Source organism: Phascolarctos cinereus, unplaced genomic scaffold, assembly GCF_003287225.1.
Source record: "Phascolarctos cinereus isolate Bilbo 61053 unplaced genomic scaffold, phaCin_HiC Scaffold_4;HRSCAF=312, whole genome shotgun sequence".
NCBI classification, from domain to species: domain Eukaryota; kingdom Metazoa; phylum Chordata; class Mammalia; order Diprotodontia; family Phascolarctidae; genus Phascolarctos; species Phascolarctos cinereus.
In genome coordinates, this window is record NW_027555847.1 from 90,511,287 (window position 1) to 90,529,263 (window position 17,977).

A 17,977-nucleotide genomic window follows, 5' to 3' on the forward strand; every position below is an offset into this window, starting at 1 on the left:
GTCTCTGTTCAAAACGATTTTGGACAAACTGATCTCTCAGGTCTCCCCTAGCTCTAAATCCTGCGAACTTGTTTGGATTCAGAGTAGTTTTTAAAATTTGAGTTTGGGTTTGAGCCTTGAATCTGCTATTTCCAATATCAGTGGGTGTTCTCTAGTGCCAGGGTTTGTCCCCACAGTCACTCACTGTCCTACCCCAAGGCTATAGGGAATACTGTCGTACACACAAGAGACCTAATTTCTGGTTTGCAGTAGTCAGGACCTGCGATAGATTTCTTTTTGGATCTCTGCATCTTCTGTGTCTTACCTGGGGTGGGGGGAGGGTGTGGAGAGGAAGCTGCAGATTTGGTCTCATTTATGCCTTTCTTTTCTCTTCAGTTTTTCATGCTCCTCAGGTTCCTGCCCATACAAGAGATCAGGCCGTCGTGGCTCCATCACTGAAAACCAGGCCTCAGGTAAGCGACACTTCTCTTTGTTCTTCCTGGCATTTTGTAGCTGTGGCTCCTCTAATCTTAGGAGTTATTTGCCCACACACAAGTATCCTTCCTTGGCCTGAGCTCTTGGGCTTTTCTTTCCTTTTCGTTGCTTTTTGAATGCACTCAGAATAATAGATGTCACTCCTGCCTCATAGAGACTGAGTGGTGGGACAGTCCTTGGGACATCAGGAACATGTTGTTTCAGGAGACAGTGATGTTTGAAGATGTGGCTGTATACTTCCGGAAGGAAGAATGGGCAGATCTGAACCCTGCGCAGAGGGTCCTGTACAGGGACGTGATGCTGGAGAATTATAGGAACATAGCGTCTTTGGGTAAGGCTTTACCTTCTCTCCTGCCTAAAGATGAAGAAATTGTTAACGAGTGGTACTCTGTTTATTTCTTGTCAGTATTTGGGAGTCACGTGGTTCTAATCCCCCATCCTTAGGGGATGCCTTGCCAGGCAGGAGTGGCCTTATGATCTCTTTGCAGTGAGGCAGAGAATCCTCGTGTCCTGTTTTCTAGTGATCCTTCCTGTGGACTTTACTCTGTGGAGCTGGAAGTATGCGATATTCTAACTGTCTGCCTGACTCAGAATCCTCACCAGTCACCCCTACTCCCTTTGCAATCCTTCTTGGTCTTTTTGTGAGAAGTCTAAACTTATCTTAGACTGTGAGCTAAAAATTACCCAGCTGCTCACTGTCTAGATCTCTCTACTTTTCCATCCTCTTAAAAAGAGAAGAAAAGTATAACTGTGTATCTAGCCTAGATTTTTTACTTCCTGTTCTTTGGTTAAAAAAAAAAGCCTTGAATCCCTTTCCCTAGGTCCCTTCACCTTCCTCTGGCCCTTCTTTCCAGGGTCTCCCTGAACATTCCACTTCTTTCTTGTCCTTTTCCCCTGAAGAATAGGGATGAGATCAGGCTGTGGGATAAAGCAGTGTGATGCCATGCTCTAACCTACCCCTTTTTTCTTCTCCTGAACAGCATATCTATTTCCTAAACCTCTTGTGATTTCTAAGCTGGAGCAAGTATCTGGGAATCTACAGGAAGCTCAGGACATAGGTCAATGGTTTGTTTGTGCAGGTGAGTGAGGAGAACTCTTCAAGTTTGCCCCTTTTCTTTAAGGCATTGAGCATATTAGAAAGAGAATACGGCATGGAGCTGACACATGGGTTCACATCCCAGCTCTGACAATTACTAGCTGTTTCTTTAGGCAAATATTGAGCCTTGGTTCTAAAATGGGAATCATAGTACTTTCATCAACTGTGTCTCATGGTTGCAGTAGAAAAAGTATTATAAGGTTTACAAAGCATAATAGAAATGGGAACTATTATTTTTCATTTTGACAAAATCATCCATAGACTAAAAATTCTGAGAATTGATACTTGAGAAATAACTGAGTAAACAAAATCAAGAAGGAAGTTAAACCATAAGGTTTCTACTCTTGTGGCAGTTGAGTCCTGTCACCCAAGTAAGCATGGCACCCTAGCACAGTGTCAACAAAAGATTAAACTTAGCCTCCTTTTTGACTTCGAACCCCACACTGTACTTTATTAAATATTTGTACAGTAACTGGGAACATTCTCATGTTCTCTTATTTTTTGGATGAGTAGTGGGTCTCCTTGCCTTCCATATTCTAGAAGCCCTGAGTTCAAGTACTGGCTCTGCCACTTTTTAGATATGTGACTGTGGGCAAGTCACCTCTACTCTCTGATCCTTCGTTTCCTTAAAGAAAAAGAGCTAATAATCCTTATATCATCTGCCTCACAGGACTGTTGTATAGAAAGCACTTTGTAGACCTTAAAATACTAAAGAAATGAAGTTATCATTATGCTTAGCATGCCCTTCATCGTTATTTGCAAACCTTTGGTAATCCTTGTTTCACATCAAATGATCAATCAGTAAGCACTCATTAATTGCTTACTATATCGGGCACTGTGCTCAATGCTGGAGATAAAAGACAGAATTCTATCAGTCCTTTCCTTCAAGGAGTTTATAGTAAAAGGGGTAAGACAACATGTATGCATATAGGTAAATGCTAGACATGTAGAAAACAGACAAAAGGTATTTTTTAGATGGGAAGGCAGTGGTGCCTGAGGGGGAGAAAGGCAATGAAGGTCACCAAGAAAGGACTCTTGTTGGAGGGAGTGCTTAGCTGATTCTTGAAGGAAACCAGAGATTCCCAAAGGCAGAAATATGGATAGAAAGCATTCCACAAATGCAAAGGCATGGATACTAGATATGGAGTAGCAAGGAGGCCAGTCTGACTGGACCAGAATGTGTGAAGGGCAGTAATGTGAGGACTGATGGGAAGGGACCAGGTTGTGAAGCGCTATAAATGCCAAAGAAGTTTATATTTTATCCTAGAAGTGACAGGGAGCTTCTGGAGTTTATCGACTAGGGGGTTGATATGGTCAGACCCACTCTTTAGGAGAATGTATTGGAGTGGGGAGGCCAAATTAGAGGCTATTGTAATAGTCCTGGTGAGGGGTGATGAAGGTGTGAATGAGGGTGGCAGCTACATAAATGCAGAGGAAGAGATGTATGAGAGATAGTGTGGGAATTTAAAGATTAAGTATTTGGCAACTCATTAGTTATGCAGAGTGAATCACTGAGGATGAACCTGGGTGAATGGAAGGCTAGTGTTCTCTTAACAGTTACAAGGAAGTTCAGAAGAGGGGTGGAGTTTTAGACATGTTTAATTTGAGATACAAATGAAATATCTAGTTCTAAGTTGTAATAGGCTATTTGTGATATGGGACTAGAACTCGAGAGACACTAGGTCTAAATATGTAGATTTGAAAATTATCTGAATTTAGATGATAGCTGAACTCCTGGGAGTTGATGAGATCACCATGTGAAAAGAGTATAGTGAGAAAAAAGAAGGCCTAGGACAGAGGCTTGGGGTATACCCACGTTTTGTGCACATGCCATGAATAGTGATTTGGGAAAGGATGTTGAGAAGAACAGTCAGAGATGTAGGAGGAAAACCAAGAGGGAGAAGTAGCACCAAAATCTAGAGAAGACAGATTAGACAAGAGGATAGGACATTATTATACTAGATTGTATTATTTATTTATTTTGCTTTCTGGTGAGGCAGTTGGGGTTATGTGACTTGCCCAGGGTCACACAGCTAGTAAGTGTCAAGTATCTGAGGCCAGATTTGAACTCAGGTCCTCTTGACTTCAAGGCCGGAGCTCTATCCACTGTACCATCCAGCTGCCCCTAGATTGTATTATTTAAAGGCATAGTTTGAGGCACATTAATTCACTGTTGATAAAGTTGTAAATTGATCTGATCATTCTGGAAAGCAGTTTGGAACTATGCCCTAAAATTTACTAAACTGTACATATCCTTTGACCCAGCAATACCATCATTAGGTCTGTACCCCAAAGAGATCAAAGAAAGAGGAAAAGGGCCCATATGTATTAAAATATTTATAGTAACTCTTTTTGTGGTAGAAAAGAACTAGCTGGAAACTAAGGGAGTACTCATCCATTGGGAATGGCTGAACAAATTACAGTATATAAATGTGATGGAATACTATTGTGCTATAAAATGAAGAAGGGGATGGTTTCAGAGAAACCTAGGAAGATTTGTATGAACTGATGCAGAGGGAGATGAGAAGAATCAGAAGAACACTTTATACAGTAACAATAACATTGTAAAGATAAACAACTTGGAAAGACCTAAGAAGGACCGGTGATGAATCATGCTACCTACTTCTTGACAGAGAGGTAATAGATGTAGGGTGCAGAATGAGGCATGTATTTTTTGGACATGACTAGTATGAGAATTTATTTTGTATAACTTTTCATGTTTATTACAAGATTATTATTTTTTATTTTTCCCCCCAAGTGGGGAGAGGAGGTGGGAGGGAGAGCAAATAGATCTTTGTTAATAGAAAAAAAAAAGTAAACTTAAAAAGAATAAGACCTGGGTTTGAATCCCATTTCTAGTTGTGTGATGCTGGGCAAGTTATTTCGTCTTCCTGGGCCTTACTTTCCTTATTGATAAAATGAGAAGGTTGAACTGAGTGACCTCTAAGGTCCCTTCTGACTCTAAATTTATGATCCTATGAAATTAGAACTCTCTTAAGAAAGAAAATCTAAGAAAAGAGTAGAGAATTTAGAACAAATGACAGGGGACATTTCCAAAATAGATTCTTTTAAAAATCAAATGAGGTTGATTTGCAAATGATCAAACTGTGATACAGGAATGTAATCGAATTTTACTGAGCCATAAGAAATTACATATGTGATATGTAATAACAAATAATTATGTAATATGTAATAAGAGATTACATGTGTGATATGTATTAGCCATAAAATTATATATGTGAAGAATTTAGAGAAATTAAAGAAGAGTTGTAGCAGCTGAGGAAAAATGAAGTAATAAGAGCCAAGAAAACAATACACACAATAAAAATGTATTTTTGAAAAAAAATTAAAACATTCCCCTGAATAGCATACCATAGGAAAAGATATGGGGAAATTTCACAGAAACACTGCAAATGTATAGTACAGATCAAGAGAGTTCATAAAACACCAAAAGAAAGAAACTCCAAGTTTAATTCACCAAGAAATGTCATAAGTAGCTTTTAGAGTTACATTAAACAGTGTGATATTGTGGGCAGCCAAGAAAAAATCTTTTCATATTCCAAGGAAAGTCATCCAGAATACCATAGTCTATTAATTATTTATGAGGCACTAAGAAAAAAATGATAATAAAATATTATAAAAGCAAAGCATATTAGATTGTACCTCCAAATAAGTTGTGAGATTAATCATCAACAACAAAAAACTGAATATTTAGTAAAAGAGAATAATTTCTTCAAAAGGAGCTAGAGGTGAATGGTTAAGAGCAGTAAGAGATTAAGAAATGAAAGTAATATTTTCATAGGCCTATAAAAAGCTAGACATGTAAGATTTTTTTTCTTTGCAAATGACAGTGCTATGGGGAGAAAGAGGGAGATAACAGGATGGTTAAGAACAGAAGGAAAGAGTAGGATAAGCAGGCAAAATGGAGATCCTTTATTGCAACAAACAACATTTCTTGGAAGAGGACGTTACAGATCTATGTCTTCGAAATTAATAGAATTGATGAGGTCGGAGGGGAGGTAGAGCAGGGAGGATTAGGTACTTACATGCTAATCTGAATGTATTAAAAAGAGACAGTGAAAGAAGAATAATAAAAGTAAATGCCAGGAACTTCAGCTAGGTCAGGGTGTCAGAGGATGTTGAGGAAGAGTGAGTAAGAGGAGACCAGGATCAAATCAATGGCAAGAATCAAAATAAACCACAGAAACTTAATCAAACTTAAAAAAAAGAGGGACACTATATGAGAGTTAGATGGAAGAAAATGCAGGTGTACAAATCATAGTGAAATAGGAATGGATTAAACACTCCAAATGAAAAGAAAGATAAATATAAACCCTAAACTTCACACATTTATTACATATAATAAACATTTTTATAGCATATAGATACATTTAGAATGAAAATGTCGAGTGGAATAAACTGTTTCAAGAAACTTAAAAAAAGCAGGAATTATAATCACAAAGTCCGGTTTGACAGCAGTAAAATTTGATAAAGAGAAACAAGTAATATTACACACAAAAAGCAATGAAAAAATATTCTGTATATGTGCACATATACCAAATGGCATAGCATGTGGATTCTTAAAAATTGGTTGAATTATAGACATTAATAAGAACATAATAATAGTAGCAGATTTTAATATTCCTTTTTCAGCATTAGATAAATCCAACAGAAAGATAAAGGAACATACAGAATTAACATAATGGAGAAAAATTAGATTTGAATGACATGGAAATTTGTGAATGGGATACAGAGTATCCTCAATCAATAAACATTTATTAAGTGCCTATGATGTGCCAGGCATCGTGCTAAGCACTGGGAATGCAAAAAGAGGCAAAAGATAGTCTTTGCTCTTAAGGAGCTCATAATTGAATTGGAGAGGGAAGAAACAAGTATATACAAACATGCTATATACAGGATAAATAGGAAATCATTAACAAGGGGAAGGCACTAGAATTAGGAGGGGTTGGGAAAGGCTTCCTATAGGAGATGGGTTTTTAGCTCGGACTTGAAGGAAGCCAGGTGTGTATCAACAATTTGTGTTTCTTCTTTTGATAACATCTGTTCAATACTTTTTAAATAATGCAATTTACTCTTTTAAATTTGTGTCAGTATAGATTTTTATCACAGTTGTTTGCTGCAAAATTTCTCTACTTTTTATTTTTGATGCATGACTTTTTATTGTGCAAAATTATTTTAAAAAAGATAAAGTTCAACTATTTTGTTTCTTATGATTTCTTCTATTCAAATCTATATCAATTTTCCATATTCCACAATTGTGATAAATGTATCATTCCCTTTTCTTCTAAATTATATATACTTATATATACACATATACCTATAGCACATCTCTTTATCTCTCTATTTATGAAACCATTTGGAACTTAACTGTGATTTATTGTAGGACATGTGAATGAACCCTAGCTTTTCCTAAACTAGTATCCCGTTTTTCCAGAAATTGTTATTGAATGATTCTCTTTCCAGTGTTCTGTCCATGGTACTTTTTACTTTTTTACCTCTTAAAGCTCTTTTTTTTTTTTTAATGAAAGCCATGCACTCCTGTTATAGTAGGATATTTGAATATTACTTGATATTTTTCCATTCCTTAACAAAGAGAACCAATGTCTTTTCTTGAATTTCTTTTTGTTTCAGGTGGTGAAGTCAAATTTGAGAAAGAGAAGGTGACTACCATAAAGCAAGAAATTTCTGAAGAATCACCAGCAGCATCATTGGGAAATGACCAGAGCAATGTTTCTGATCAACCTGAGGTTAGAGCATCTTATAAACAGAAGGCTGGGTGGGAGAGGCAGTTGGGAAACCCCACACTGGCAAGAGTGAAGGTAGAGGAAGGAGATTCTGAGTACATGGTAGTCAAGGAAACAAAAACTACTACAGAAGAGAGAGATGAGAATTTGGGGGAACATGTTAGCTCAAACCTTAGTATTTATCAAAGCATTCCTAAACAAGAGGAAGTCTATCAATATGATGAACAGTTCAAACAGAATGAAGAGAGAGTTGATAAATGTGATAAGGTTGGGAAAGCTTCTAGTCTCATGCTAGGACTTAGTCAAAATCAGATAACTGAACAAAAATTTTTATCAGAGAATGAACAAACCCATTGTGGTGGGGATGGCCTTGGTGGAATTTTCCACCCCCTTATCCATCAGATGATACACCCTGATAAAAATGTGTATGCACGTAGTGGGTATGGGGAAATGGTAGGTCACATGTCAGTCTTTAGTCCACACATAAATATCCGAGCTAGGCCAAATCACCATGAATGTAACCAGTGTGGTAAAACTTTTACAAGAAAAGGAAACCTTGTTGATCATCAGAGAATTCATACTGGCGAGAGACCCTATAGATGTAATGAGTGTGAGAAAACATTTTCAAGAAGCAGATCCCTCCTTCAACACCAGAGAGTTCACACAAAGGAAAAACTGTTTGAATGTAAAGAGTGTGGCAAATCATTCAGAATGAACAGAAGCCTCACTTCTCACCAGAGAATTCACACTGGGGAAAAGGTACATGAATGTAAAGATTGTGGGGAAACTTTTACAAGAAATAGAACCCTTGTAGTTCACCAGAAAAGTCACTCTGGAGAGAAGGAAAAACATGAGTGTAAAGTGTGTGGGAAAACTTTTACACGAAATAGAAACCTCATTGAACATGAGAGAATTCACACTGGTGAGAAACCCTACAAATGTGATCAATGTGGGAAAGCTTTTGTTCGTAAGTCTTACGTTTTAGTACATCAGAGAACTCATAGCAGGATAAAACCATACACATGTCAGGTGTGTGGGGAAGCTTTTGTGTGGAATTCAAGCTTTTCTCGACATCGGTTAACCCATACTGAGAAGGAATATGATAAAATTAAGCAGTAAGGAACTTTTTATCGTAGATCTAGCATTCAACTTCAGGGAATTGATAGTGATAAGTTTTATGGGTGTGGGATAGTTTTTACTGCAAGAAAACTGATTGATCACCAGTCACATTACAAATGCTGTGAATGAAAATAGTGTGGGAATTTTTTTTTTTGCAAGGAACATAACCCTTGTTGATCATCATGTAATTCACAAGGAAGAAAAGTAAGGAGTTGGAAGAGGGTGGGGAAAATTTTAAAAGAATAAAACACTTGTTGAGCAACAGGGGAGAAATAAATGTTAGTTTAGGAAAGCCTTCATTTGTAAGATATACTTTCTATTCTATATAAGTCATAACAGAAACCATGTAAATGTGATTTGTGGCATAGCTTTTAGGAGGGTCTCAGACTTTCCTTGATAGAGAACTCATACTAGGGAGAAATATTATAAATGCAGTGATTATGAAAGAACTTATAAATTATAGCTTTGCCATTCAACAATAGAGTCCTCACTGATGTTAAGCTATATGATTCATGAGTATGGTATAGCTTTCATAGGTAAGAGAGCCCTCACTTGTCACCAAGGAATTCACATTGATGAGATACTCTAAGTAACATTATAAATAATATTAAACCAATTCAAAAGAAACCCCTCCCACAAATGTTTCACCCAATATTGTATCAAAAAGTAAAGGAACACTCTAAATACAAGAATTGGTGATTGAATAAAGTCCACAAGCTATTATGATAGATTTCTCCAGCACTGTGGGAAAGCCTTCAGTTGTATGCCAGTATCTTGTATATATTTTGTGAGCAAAATGAGTGTGGGAAATCCTTTTGTCATATAGAACACTAAAAGCTTAACAAAAATTACATCATGGAGAATTACTATGAATGTCACTGTATAAGTCTTCTGTTGCAAGTTGTTCCATTTCATACATAAGAGATTGCAAGTCAAAGGGAAATGTTACATGTATAATTTGTGAAAGAAAGCTTTGGGGTGAGTTTGAATGTCCCTAGGCATTGGTTAATTCTTAGACAGATGAAATGCTATAAATATCATGATTTATGTGAGCCTTCAGTTAAAATGGAACCTCAATTGATCATTGAAGAAATGGTTCAAACATCCTCTTCATAGAAAAGATTCCATTAACTTTTCTTCATAAAAATATATGATTTGACTGATTTTTTTATATCGTCATAATTATTCCTAGTATCCCTCTCCCTCCTAAGGGAGAGACACCTCATATAGTAAATAGTACTTTTTAAGGATAAAAAAAATCAGCAAACTGACTGAAATATTGAAAAAGTCCAAAAACATGTATTATGTATAACACCTGTGGACCTTCCACCCTCACAACGGGGTTGATTGGGGGTGTCCTCTTGGTCTGTTCATTCAAGTCATATTTGAGCTTTGTAATCGTGTTACGTTTACTTTTGATTTTTTGGTGCTTGGTTATTCTTTCCTTTTACATTGTTGTAATTATCATATATATTATTTTCTGGGCTCTCCTTACTTCACTCTGCATTAGTTCATGTAGATCTTTTTGTGCTTTTCCGTATCACATATATCCTTTTGACAGCATAATAACATTCCATTACAATCATATACAACAATTTGTTTAGCTATTCCCCCATTCGATAGGCATTTGCTTTGTTTAAAATTCTTTGCTATTATAGTTTTTTATTCATTTTAAACTTAAATACAAAATGAGAGAAAAAAAGAACATTTCCCTGTACACAGCAGAACACAAGAGTTCTTTGTTATTATAAAAAGTGCTGCTGTAAATATTTTGGTGTATATGTGGACTTTCTTCTTATTGATGAAGTCATGACAATATTATGCCTTGGGGCATAAGCCTAGTAATGGAGTCTCTGGTTCAAAGGATATGAACATTTTAGTCCCTTTATTTGCATTATTCCATATTGATTTCCAAAATGGTTGTACCATTTCACAACCTCACTAACAATTTATTAGTGTGCCTGCCATTCTACTGCCTCTCCTTGACTATTATCATTTTCTGTTATCTTCGCCAATTTTGAAGTTGAGAGGTGAAACTTCAGGATTATTTTGACTTGTCTTAGTGATTTGAAACATTCTCTCATATGGTTGTGAACACTTTGTAATTCTTCTGAGAATTTTTTGTTCATATTCTTTGACTATGACTATTTATCTGTTGTTGTTGTTCAGCTGTTTCAGTCATGTCTGACTCTTTGTGACTCCATTTGGGGTTTTCTTGGCAAAGATACTGGAGTGGTTTGTTATTTCCTTCTGCAGCTTATTTTACAGATGAGGAACAGAAGCAAATAGGGTTGAGTGACTTGCCTAGGTTCACACAGCTAGTAAGAGTCTGAAGCTAGACTTGAACTCACAAAGATGAGTCTTCCTGACTCCAGGCCTAGCACTCTATCCACCATGCCACCTAGCTGCCCCATATTTATTTGTTGGGGAATGGCTGTTTGAGAGATACACGCACGTACACACACATGCATCTGTGTCTATATGTATATATGTATGTAATTGTTTATATATCGTGGATTCTAAACCCTTATCAGAGAAATTTTATAGAAAGATTTTTTTCCCCATTTGACCACTTCCTTTCTTATCCTAGGTGCATTAATTTTGTTTGTGCAGAAAGAAGCCTTTTAGTTTCATGTAATCAAAGTTATCTGTTTTGTCTTTTTTAATTGTTTCTATCTCTTGTTTGGTTATGAATACATATCCTACTCATTTTTTTTTAAGGAGCACTTGATAATTAAAACTACACACATCCTTCGTGTGCATTGGTAGGCTAATCTCCAGATATTTTATGCGTTTTATAGTTATTTGGAATGGGATTTCCCTTTCTATTTTTGTCCTTTAAGTTATAATATTATTATAAAGAAATGCTATTGATTTTTTAGGGTTTATTTTGTATCTTGCAACTTTGCTGAAGCTATTGTACTTATTAGTATCTTTGCTGATGCCCTAGGATTTTCCAAGTATACCATCCCATCATCAGCTACAGTTTTATCTCCTCTTTACCTATCTCTATGCCCTCAATTTCTTTCTGTGCAGATCTGTGGCACAGCAGATAAAGTGCTGGGCTTAGAGTCTGAAAGACCTGAGTTCAAATCGAGCCTTGGACACCTGCTAGCTATGTGTCCTTGGGCAAGTTACTTAACCTTTATCTCAGTTTCCTCAGCTGTAAAATGGTGATGATAATAATAGCACCTACTTCACAGAGCTGTAGTGAGTATCAGATAAGGTAATGGGGCAGGTGGGTGGTATAATAAACAGAGCACTGAGTCATGAATAGGAGTTCACATCTGGCCTCAGACACTTACTGGCTGTGTGACTTCAACTGTAAAATGGGGATAACAATAGCACCTACCTCCCAGGGTTGCTGTAAAGCTCAAATGAGATAATATTTGTCAAGCACTTATCATGGTGCCTGGCACTGTGATAGTAGGTGATGCATATGGTGCTTGCTTGTGGTTTTAGATCGATACCTTTTATGATTAAAAAAGGTCCCTCTATGTCTATACTTTGCAGAGTTTTAGCACTTCTCAAAAAGTGCTGTACTTTGTCAAAGGCTCTTTCTGGACCTGTTAAGATAAGATTACCTTGTTTTCCTAATGTTGAGCCGTCCTGGCATTCTTAGTTATCTGTAGTCATTCTTGCATCTGTTTTCTCTGTAGCCATTAATTCTTGACAGGATTTTCATTAATGATAGTGATGTATGGTTTTTGTTCTGTATTTTATCTTTCCTTATTTTAGGTATTAGGACTATATCTTATAAAAAGATTCTGCTAGAATGTTTTCTTTGTGAATCTTTGCGAATAATTTGTGAAGTATGGATACTAATTTTTCTTTAGATGTTTAAATGCTACTGTGAATCTATTAGGACTAAGAAGTTCTATCCCCTGCAACTCCTTTAAAAATATTTTTTTTGGTGAAGTTGGGTTATTTAGCCCTCTATCTAATCTTCTGAAAATCTGTATATTAAATGTCTTTTAAACTATTCCTCATTTCTTTTTGTTCTCAGTTTTGTTAGCATATAACTATGAATAAGGCATTCTAAATATTTTTATTCAAGCCCAGCCACAAGTTCCACTTTCCCCCTCTATTCCTCTTTCTTCTGCAGAAATCTTTTGTAGCACACAACACTGTAACCCCGAACTTCCTGGGGCCTGCATTTCCAAGGCACTGGAAAGAGTGTGTGTGGGCGCGGGGAACCAAGGTGTGGGGTTAGATTTTGTTGCAAGCTCATGCATCGGTCCTCGGGTCAGCTAGTGTTGCACGGGAGCTGGTGGATGGAGAAAAGTCTTAACTTTAAAGTGTGGTAATGCCTTTGGTGATTGGTCTGTGAGGCTCTGCTGCCACCTCCTGGAGAATCGAATTATTGCTGGTTGCCATTCCATTAGGAAAATGCCAAAGGCTCAGCCTTCTTGGAGCTAAGTTGGGTCGGGCCTTCAAACTTGGCAATAAAACCTATTCCAAGTTATTAAGAAAATTAACAAGTAGGAGGGATAGTATCATATTGCTCAGTTGCTTTCCATCTCCAGAGTCATTTGGCTGTATCACAGCTCCCATGGAGTAGGGGTGGGAGTTGGAGTGGGGGTGAGGCAGTCCAGCAACTTCTTTGCTTTGGAAATTTGTGTTTCCGGTGACGTCGGAATGGTTGCGGCCAACCGTCACCACTCGCGCATGCGCACTGAGGTGCAAATACCCCTCTTGTGCGCATGCACAGGGCTCGACGTCACCGCCTGATGTTGCTACTCGCGTACTCTAGCTGTTTGCTCTAAATTTATGGGAATGACCGTTTCCGTTATATCTCTGACAGCAGAACTGCCTGCATCTGATCTGGGATAATAGTTGAAAGATTACTGTCTGTGGAATCAGGGGACGTACAAGGCCGTTAGAAAGCTTTCTTAAGGCTTAAGTTAGAAATTGTAAGGCCCCTCCTGGGGCTTGGTTTCTTCATCTGTCAGTTACTTAATAAGTGCTAAGCTCTGCCGATAACAAAAGAGCAAAAGCGGATCCCTGCCCTTTTAGGAGGTCACAATCTGACTAGCAAACCCCATGCACCAGTTACGAGAAATAACTAATTTTGACCTAGGTGTCCGCCCCCCCCCCCAAGTAAGGGTTCACTATTTCTAATCAGTGCCGCAGAGTCCCTAGGGCATTCCAAAGTGTACCACTTTCTGGCACGCCTATTACACATCTGCTCTGGACATGTCTCTCTCCTTTTACGTATGTGCATATTCAGAATATGTCGTCTTAACCCCGCCCAGAGGTGGAGGAGTTAGTATTCATGAGCCTGTGAACTCTATGTAAAGTTTAACCTTTGTCCTACTTGCTGACTTCTACCAGCAAAACAAGATGAGACTGGCTGTTAACTTTTTCTAGGGGTTGTTTCAATTTTATGGAAACAAACATTTTCCTTCTATCTCTCATTATTTACAAACAAGATCCAGACTAAATAAATTGGAGAGAGTCTAAAGATTGTCTATGGAAGGTTTTCAGTTGTTGTTGAGTTGTTCTTAGTTCATGTCTGACTCTATGATCCCATCTAGGGTTTGCTTGACAGAGATAGCGAGTGGTTTTCCATTTCTCTCTCTAGCTTTTTAAAAAAAAATTTATTTTTAGTTTTCAACATTGACTTCCACAAGATTTTGAGTTCCAAATTTTCTCGCCATTTTGTCCCTCCCCCCACCCCAGGACGGCATGCATTCTGAATACCCTTTCCCCTAATCTGCCCTCCTTTCTATCTCTCCCTCCCTTCTCTTATCCCCTTCCTCTTCTATTTTCCTGTAGGGCAGAATAGATTTCTATACCCCATTGCCTGTATATCTTATTTTCTAGTTGCATGTGAAAAAGTTTTTTTAACATTTGTTTTTAAGACTTTGGGTTCTAAATTTTCTCCCTCCCTCCCTCCCTCCCCACCCACTCTCGTTGAGAAAGCAAGCGACTTGATACAGGTTATACATGTGTAGTCATGCAAAACACTTCCATAGCAGTCATGTGAAAAAACTAAGTAAATTTCCCTTAATCATATCCTGCCCCCCATTTATTCTATTCTCTCTTTTGACCCTGTCCCTCCTTAGAAGTGTTTGCTTCTGATTACCCCTTCCCCCAATCTGCCCTTTCTTCTGTCATCTCCCTGCTCTTGTCCCCTTCCCTCCCTATTTTCCTGTAGTGGTAAGATAGATTTACATACCCAATTAAATGTGTATGTTATTCCCTCCTTAAGCCAAATCCAAGGAGAATAAAATACCTTCATGCCCTCTCACCTTCCCTGTTTCCCTCTCACTGTAACAGCCTTTTCTTTTCTGTTTTATGTGAAATAATTTACCCCATTCTGCCTCTCCCTTTCTCCTCCTAATATAATCCTCTCTTACCCCTTAATTTTATTCTCCAGATATCACCCCTTCATCTTCAACTAACCCTCTGCCCTCTATCTATCTATCTATCTATCTATCTATCTATCTATCTATCTATCTATCTATCTATCTATCTATCTATTTATCTATACATACATATAATTTTTCTCCTTCCAACTACCCTAATACTGACAAAGGAAGGTCTCATGAGTTACAAATACCATCTTTCCATGCAGGAATGTAAACAGTTCAACCTTAATAAGTCCCTTATTATTTCTCTTTCCTGTTTACCTCTTAATGTTTCACTTGAGTCTTGTATCTGAAAGTCAGATTTTCTATTCAGATCTGGTCTTTTCATCAAGAATGCTTGAGAGTCCTCTATTCCCTCTACTGAATATCCATTTTTTCCCCTGAAGGATTATACTCAGTTTTGCTGGGTAGGTGATTCTTGGTTGTAATCCTATCTCCTTTGACCTCTGGAATATTATATTCCAAGCCCTCCAGTCCCTTAATATAGAAGCTGCTAAATCTTGTGTTATCCTGATTGTGTTTCCACCATACTTGAATTATTTCTTTCTGGCTGCTTGTAATATTTTCTCCTTGACCTGGGAACTCTGGAATTTGGCTACAGTATTCCTGGGAGGTTTCCTTTGGGGATCTCTTTCAGGAGGTGATTGGTAGATTCTTTTAATTTCTATTTTGCCCTCTGGTTCTAAAATATCAGGGCAGTTTTCCTTGATAATTTCTTGAAAGATGATATCTAGGCTCTCTTTTTGATCATGGCTTTTAGATAGTCCAATAATTTTTAAATGATCTCTCCAGGTCAGTTGTTTTTCCAGTGAGATATTTCACATTGTTTTCTATTTTTTCATTCTTTTGGCTTTGTTTTACTGTCTTGATTTCTCATAAAGTCACTATCTTCCAATTGCTCCATTCTGATTTTTAAGGAAGTATTTTCTTCAGTAAGCTTTTGGACTTCCTTTTCCATTTGGCCAGTTTTGCTTTTCAGGGCATTCTTCTCCTCATTGGCTTTTTGGACCTCTTTTGCCATTTGGGTTAGGCTAATTTTTAAGGTGTTATTTTCTTCAGTATTTTTTGGGGTCTCCTTTAGCAAGCCATTGACTTGTTTTTCATGATTTTCTTGCATCACTCTCATTTCTCTTCCCAGTTTTACCTCTATTTCTCTTACTTGCTTCTCAGAATCCTTTTTGAGCTCTTCCATGGCCTGGGACCAATTCATATTTTTCTTTTTTTGCAACTGATCTGGAAAATAGATCCAGGAGAGATAATTTAAGAATTATTGTTCTGCCTGAAAGCCGTGATCAAAAAAAAGAGAGCCTAGACATCATCTTTTTTTTTCTTTTCTTTTTTTTTTTTGGCTAGGCAATGGGGTTAAGTGACTTGCCTGGGGTCACACAGCTAGTAAGTGTTTTTATGTGTCTGAGGCTGCATTCGAACTCAGGTCCTCCTGAATTCAGGGCCGGTGCTCTATGCACTGTGCCACCTACCTGCCCCCCCTTTTTTCTCTTGAGTTTTTAAAAGCATAATACTATTTATTTTGCTTCAGAAGACAGTTAAGCATTCTAAACATGAAAAAACCAAACAAACCCAAATGTTCCAAATTGTGTTTAAGAACAGACTTTTTGTTGTTTTTTCTTTCCTTGCATCATTGCCCTGACTTTCTGTTTGACGCATACAAAGCAGAACTCTACAGTTTCAATTTAAAACTACTGCACTTCAACTAAAAAGAAAACCAAAAATCCAGACACTTTTCTTATGCACTTCCCTTGTGACACTTAAAAACTGGAGAAGGGCAGTGGTGGCAGCAGAGGCGGCTACCAGGGGCGGCTGCGGCGGAGGCGGCTACCAGGGGCGGCTGTGGCGGAGGCGGCTACCAGGGGCGGCAGCGGCAGCTACCTCCGGTGGTGGCTGCGGAGGAGGTGGCTACCGGCAGTGGTGGCTGCGAAGGAGGTGGCTACCGGCGGCGGCGGCGGCGGCTATCTCCATTGGTGACTGCGGAGGAGGTGGCTACCGGCGGCGACGGCTATTGGAGGCGGCTACCTCCATTGGTGGCTGCGGGGGAGGTGGCTACCGGCGTCGGCGGCTATTGGCGGCAGCGGTGGAGGCGGCTACCTCCATTGGTGGCTGCGGCGGAGGCGGCTACCTCCATTGGTGGCTGCGAAGGAGGTGGCTACCGGCGGCGGCGGCGGTGGCGGCTATCTCCATTGGTGACTGCGGAGGAGGTGGCTACTGGCGGCGACGGCTATTGGAGGCGGCTACCTCCATTGGTGGCTGCGGGGGAGGTGGCTACCGTCGTCGGCGGCTATTGGCGGCGGCGGTGGAGGCGGCTACCTCCATTGGTGGCTGCGGAGGAGGTGGCTACCGGCAGCGGCGGTGGAGGCGGCTACCTCCATTGGTGGCGGCGGAGGAGGTGGCTACCGGCGGCGGCGGCGGCTATTGGCGGCGGCGGTGGAGGCGGCTACCTCCATTGGTGGCGGCGGCTACCTCCATTGGTGGCGGCGGCGGTGGAAGCGGCTACCTCCGTTGGTGGCGGCGGCGGTGGACGCGGCTACCTCCATTGGTGGCGGCAGCGGAGGTGGCTACTGGGGCGGCGCAGTCTGCTACGGCGGTGGGGTGAGGAGTGGGGGCAGGGGGGCGTGGTGGCGGGGATGGTAGGGGCTGTGGCCGTGGCCGTAAAGGTGCCAGGAGCGGGCTGTGTAGAAGGTATCGGTCCAGACAGCCTCTTTCAAAAAATCAAGAACTCAGATCGGATTTAAGAGCGGAGCCAAGATGGCAGAGTAAAGCAGGGACTTGCCTGAGCTATCCCCTGACCCCCCCGCCGAATGCTGTGGAGTAGAGTAGGAGGTACTACTTCTAGGCTTCCAGAAGGCAGGGGTGAAGAGAAGGGGCTATCTAAGCATGGAGCTTGGCTCCATGCCGAATGTGCCAAGGGGCTGAAGTTGGTTGTGGACAGCTCTAAATACTCATCTTGGGAGATCATTCTGAAGGCAATGAAGAACTGCAGAGAGATATTCCGGAATCCACTGCTCCGTGATTTATCCTTCATTTATATGGCACTTTGAGGCTTTCTTGGAAACAGAAAACCAAGGCTGAAGAGGAAGTGACTCCCCCAAGGTCATGGTGGCATAGAGTTGGGATTCGAAGCGCAGCGGGCTGTG

At 39.6% G+C, this 17,977-nt stretch overlaps 1 protein-coding gene across 6 annotated transcripts in view; it reads left to right on the forward strand.

The window, feature by feature from the left end:
* Positions 1-17,977, forward strand: part of LOC110216945 (zinc finger protein 445-like) — a 53,718-nt gene that overhangs the window by 25,792 nt on the left and 9,949 nt on the right. For 5 of the 6 annotated variants that reach the window (XM_078152431.1, XM_078152433.1, XM_020999022.2 and 2 more), the window contains 4 exons: positions 376-452; positions 679-805; positions 1,455-1,553; positions 7,223-12,436. In XM_078152431.1, the coding sequence (XP_078008557.1) occupies positions 376-452; positions 679-805; positions 1,455-1,553; positions 7,223-8,454 (1,535 nt within the window). In that variant the 3' untranslated portion in view covers positions 8,455-12,436. Of the gene's footprint in view, positions 1-375; positions 453-678; positions 806-1,454; positions 1,554-7,222; positions 12,437-17,977 lie in introns of those variants that run through there. The other variant, XM_078152434.1, reaches the window with a different exon arrangement.